At 55.9% G+C, this 5471-nt stretch overlaps 1 protein-coding gene across 1 annotated transcript; it reads right to left on the reverse strand.

Moving 5' to 3' along the window:
- Nucleotides 1-467: 467 nt before the first annotated feature.
- LOC134138097 (T-cell activation Rho GTPase-activating protein-like) lies at nt 468-4808 on the reverse strand. The gene is given in 9 exon segments (XM_062571309.1): nt 468-530; nt 532-888; nt 891-1320; nt 1526-1689; nt 1878-2073; nt 2174-2286; nt 2591-2752; nt 2951-3134; nt 4357-4808. Coding segments are annotated over 9 exon segments (2121 nt in total).
- Between the last annotated feature and the right edge of the window lie 663 nt (nt 4809-5471).

A 5471-nucleotide genomic window follows, 5' to 3' on the forward strand; every position in this document is an offset into this window, starting at 1 on the left:
CAAATCATGCAGTGGTCTTCTGAGACTACTGAATGCAGCAAAGGCTGACCTCCAAACCCCAGCTTTCCTGATAAGGTTTGCAGTTCTGCTGGACCCAAAGGTTTGGCACCTCTGCTCATATAGAATCTGGCAGAGTTTTCTGTTCTTCTTTCCAATGAGTGCCCAAGACTGTCACCTCTTGACAGGATTCAGACAAGTCTCTTGGTCAATAAGCTCTGCTAAGGTGTCACAGGGAAACTCGCACTGAGTTTTTTTCCAGAGGAACTTTGTGGTTGCAGCTTCCACTTGCAAAAACTTGCAGCCTTCGGTGCAGAAACTCCCTGAGTAGATGCCTCAGAGCCATCTCTGCTGTGTCCTATGCACAGCTGGTGCATGGGCAGGGTGGCAAAGCGTCCTGCTTTGACATCGTGGCTCTCCTGGTGGGAACTCTAGGAGAGAACCTGAGTGGTCAGGCAGGTCTTAGTAGGCTAAGCAGAGTCTAAGTTAGTAGGCTTAGTACAGAGTAGTCTTTCTGGATTCCTCTGCTCCACCCACCTCACTAAGCACTTCTTCCGCTGATCTGAAATGGGGCCTTTGCTGATATACCATCGGCAATGACTTGTTATCATCGGGACTCTTTTCCTGGGCAATTTTGCAGGAGAACTGCTGGCTTTTCCTTGAGGAGCTATCTCTCAGAAACCTCATGTCTCCCAGGCCTCCAGAAGCTGAGACTTTTTGTGTGCTTTTCTGCAGTTTGCAAAAGAGCATGCCCTGCAGTGCTTTCTGATGTGTCAGCTGGCTGTCCTCACTGGACTTGATGGGAAAAGCCTGGGTCTTACTTCAAAAGCTTTCTGGGGTGCTCGAGAGTGAAACTAGTGCAGAACTGGTGAAGACTGAACCATGCGATGAGAAAAGGAGCTCTCCAGGGAGCAGCCAGAGGATGCTTTCGGGAGAGAGTGTGATCTGATAAAGGTATCTGCAGGATGGCAAGGCATTGCTTCCAGTACCCTCTTCTCCCAGTTTTGTTTGTTCTGCAGAATGGGGAAATGCTCCTCACTTTTGGTTACTCCCAGGGCCCTTCTCTTGTCTTCCAAGTTGTTGTTCCGGTAGGACAGGTCTGGCTCTGAGAAGCTCCTGTCCATACTGCTGATCTCCTTTGTCCAATCAGTCAGTGCAGAGGCAGAGAGGCAGCTTGGATAGCAGCTGCTCACAAGAGCGTTTCTCACTTTGGGCTGCTCCATGTCAGAGGTTGCAGGGCTGCCTTCAGCTCCTGGCTCAGGACTGTGGCAGGCAGAGCTGTTCTGCTGAGCAGCACATGGGTGCTCTGTGAGGAGAAAGAGCCTGTTAGGTAGCTTTTAGAGGCCATGGGAGGATGCCAGGGGACCTTCCCTGTGGCACCATGCCCCCTGGCAGATGCAAAGACAAAGCTTTTGTTCCCATGTACCTGAAGTACTGAAAAGCCTTCCACTAGGGATACGCTGCCAAACCTTATTGACCTCTCTGCAACTCTTTGTATTTCCACAGATGTCTTCTGCTATCCAATTACAGGATGTGATCCAGCAGCCCTGGCCCGGGACAATCAGCAGTCCCTTCTGTGGCACTGTCTGTGTGTTCTGGTGAGTCCTTGGTGGAGGGCCTGAATGGCAAGGCAATGTCCTGCCCAAAGACTGCTGTGCAGTTGTCGATGAAGAACTCTGCCAACAGTGTCACCTGCACACAGGAAGTCACTGAGTTCAGCATGAGGGGCTGCCAAGGCCTTGAGCAGCCTTTCATGCTCCTGATAGATGTTTCTGTAGCCACAGCTGTAGTTGTCTAGCTCTGAGCCTTGTGTGGCCCGATACAAGCATGGCAGCCTTTGCCTCACTTCAGGGTGGAGCAGGGTGCTGACTTCTACAGACCTTGTCACTCCTCCCTTTCTGCACAGCCAGTGGGAATGTGCTGTCCATATTGGGGCTGACCATGTTTGGCCCCACACAGATTGCCAGGTTGCTGACATCCATCCAGCCGGTCTCTGCATTTTCACTGATATGGTGAAGCAGCGAGAGCAACCACTGGAGCAAGAGAAGGTTTGCGCAAGGCAGTTTGCCAACCACCCTGAGCGAAGACAAAAAAAACCCAGGAACAGCAGTGGAGGTGATAGGGGCTGCTGCTTCTCGTCTGGAGCCCCAGTGGTGGGACTGCTTGCCAAACTTACTTTCTCAGTTCCTCAATTTTCTCCTGCGGGCTTGGCTTCTCCCAGCCACTAGCAGCCACTTGAGCCATAGTGCTGGGCCACGAGCAGTTTGGAGGGATGTTTCTCAGGAAGTCCTACAAGACCAAAGCACTTAGGTGAGGCTCTGAACACGAGCAGAGAGCCGACAAGCAGCATCCTTGTGTCCTGGGCTTGCTAGGAGGCAGCTAGCTTTGAGCTACCTGCTCTCAAAGGTGCAACTACTGAAACTGCAAATCCCATGGCAAAGGAGAATGCTCAAGGGTCCTAAGCCTGAATCACAGAGTGTGGTGGCTTCTGAAGCGTTTTAGCTTAGAGTCCCTCCTAGGTCAGTCTAGGCACTGGCACAGGCCTGTGCCCATTCATCATGTGCTCTCCCAGCTACAAGTCAGCAGAACTCACCTTCAGCACCACTGCCAACAAGTGCATGGGTTTGCTGGCCAGATCAACACTACTGTTGCTGTCAAGGTCTTCTTTCAGTTCCCTGTGTGCCTTCTTGTTGGCAGTTTTCCTGAAAATGCCCTCAGTGGCTGGTCCTTTCTCATAGAGCATAGCCAGTACGTCCTGCAGGCAGAAGCAGACAGGTTTTGACTTGGCAGTGCACTCTGCTTGACCTGGCTTAGTATTTCGTTCTTGATCCACGGGGATGATCCTGGGAGTAACATGGTGGTCCTCCAGGCCAGCCTTCTTTGGGACTGTGGAACTCCACTAATTTCAGCAGAGCCTTGCCTGCAGGAGACCTCTCTCTATGGGCTTGCTCACCTGGACTGGTTGGGGCAGGATATCACCTTGCCCACAGATGAGGGCCAGAGGGTGCCCAAAGAAAGTCACCTGGGTTCCAAAGCCTAGCTGTCCTAGGCAGTTCCTGGTGGCTGAGGTTTCTCTCCAAGACAGCGGCCATGAAATCACCATCTTCTTCCCTCCCTTTGATCCATCTGCTGCGAGCCTAAAGAAAGCAAACATGGCTTCAGAAAACTAGGCACAGCCAGCTGGGGTGCCTTTGCTCTGCATGCAGTGCCATATGTTGCATGGTCTCCTCCTAAGTGTTACAGGCACAGAGGTCTTGCGTGGGGAGAGAAAACAAGAGCAGCTGCTCCTGCCGATGCGCTCTGGCCTGTCACTGCTGGTGGCGGAGAGGCAGCCTTGCAGAAGCACTATTTTGCAAGCATTATGGAAGAAGGCAGCTCCTCGCTTTCTTATTCACACTGACCAGCTGAGTGGCAAAGTCCCTCTTCAATGGCTGAAGAGTCCCCCGCAGGCATTTCTTGCCTTCAGCCTGCAAGAGAAGAGTTCAGCTTATGGGGGCTCCAAGCAACAGCAAAGGCCTTTAGCGAGTTGCTCCAGTTATACAGGGATTGCCATGTTCTCCCCCGCATGGGGGCTTTCCTTCCCTTGCACATCCTGCAAAGCCCCCTTCCCCCCCCCCAACCACCACTGTGCTGGGATACCTCCTGGCCACAGCCAGCAAGGGCTGGGCAAAGGCAGCCCTTGGTCACCTCTGCCAAAATTAGTGCCTCCACTGTGTTGGTAGTCAGTGAAATCTCTAGGCAGAAGAACAAAGAGCCTCCGTGAGAAACCCATCACATGGTTGGGTTTGGAAAGCCAAGTGGCTCTCAGGGTGGAATGGAGGCTGTGCAGACACTTATGGACCTGTAGAAGCCAACCGCTTTGGTGAGGAGCCACAGGGAGGGCAGATGAGTGACTGGCTCCCACGGCTCCTTGGCTCTGGCTGTGCATGGAGAAGGGCACACAAAGAGCTCTGTCACCCACAGGCTTGGCTGTTCTCTCTCCTGCCAGACAGCCCAGCACTGCCAAGGGTCCCTCATCCCACACAGCTTCTAGTAGCACTGGCTGGGAGCACAAGCTCTGCAGCATCCTTGGTCCTGCTCTCCATGGGCCTCCTCCTCATGAAGGAACACAGAAGTGGCTCGGGGTCCCCAGACCTGCAAGCCAGGAGCTGTGCTGACAGCTCCTGGGGGCTGCAGCTGATTTGCAACCAACCACAAGGCAAAGCAACTCCCGCTGCTCTGCCAGAACCTACACATGGTAGGGCAGGCACTTTTCCCCCACTGACAGGTGAGTATTTCTGCAGGAAGCTCCAAGGGGAGAACCCACTTGCCCTCCACCTTGACTCCACTCTGGCCTGGCCGCTGCTACCACCTCTTCACGGCACAGCACCCACAGCTGGCTGAGGAGCAACCAGTGCTTCAGCCAGAAAGTGGAGCCGTATCTGCAGGGGTGGAAGAGTGGGGAGGGAGTGGTGGGTGTCCGTGGTGGGGGCAAGTGCAGCTGTCCTTTCCCTCTGGGAGAGCCATTTGTCAGGGCAGAGCCTTGGAGAGGGAGGTGGGAGGGCTGGGATGCAAATACTCACTTGAAGCTGGCGATGGCAGTGGCGTGCAGGAAGCGCAGGAGGTGCTGGTGGCATGTGCGCTGGTGCTGGGTCACCTGTGCATGGTGACTGAGGAGGACGTGGGGGCTCCTGGTTGACACGAAGGCGCTGGGCAGCGCCGGGGTCCAGGAGGCCGCCCTGCCCTAGAGCCCGAGGGGGGTGCCAGGAGCCCCACAGCTGGGTGCTGGAAGCGGGAGTGCCCGAGGCGCCGCAGCAGGTCACCTGTCCCATGGTGCTGTAGCTGGACAGACCTGCGCGAAGCGGCACGCGTGCCCCTTCGCTGAGCAGCCCCGCCGGGCTGAGAGCTGCCTCCGCCCGCGCTGCCCTACGCGGCACGGTGCCGCAACGGGGACACGCTGGCGGCTGCGGTCACCGCGGTGCCGCCGCGGCACACCGTGGGGCAGCCCCACGGGCGCAGGATGGGGGTGCCGGGAGCAAAAGGCAGTCTGCTGGCCTCCGGCACCTCCGCTGCCGCGCCGCGTCCGTGCCTGCGCTTGCGCCCCTTGCCTCTCGTGCTGCTGCTGAACCTCCCCGCCGTGCGCTCCTCCGACTCGATCCACTTTTGGTATGTGGCAGCTGTTTTCACCCCTTTTGGAGCTGGCCAGAACCAGCTGTGACCAGCACAGGGCAGGTCACGGCCTCCTGCCGCGCCGGGTGGCCTTGCAGCCCGGCTACCAAAACCCTGCCGTTTACACCCAATACCTCCTGCCTTTCGCTTCTGTTAAATACGTGCATTTAAAGCAGGGTTTGCAATGCATGGGCATCCAAACAGTTCTTTAAATAATCATTAGGACGTTAAGATACAGCCGTTGTGAATACTGCCCGCCCAGCCACCCACCCGAGGGTGCCAGCGGTGGCTTCGAGGCACGGGGGCTGCTCGGCCCCTTGCAGGGC

This window comes from Rhea pennata, chromosome 3 (genome assembly GCF_028389875.1).
Source record: "Rhea pennata isolate bPtePen1 chromosome 3, bPtePen1.pri, whole genome shotgun sequence".
Lineage (NCBI taxonomy): Eukaryota > Metazoa > Chordata > Aves > Rheiformes > Rheidae > Rhea > Rhea pennata.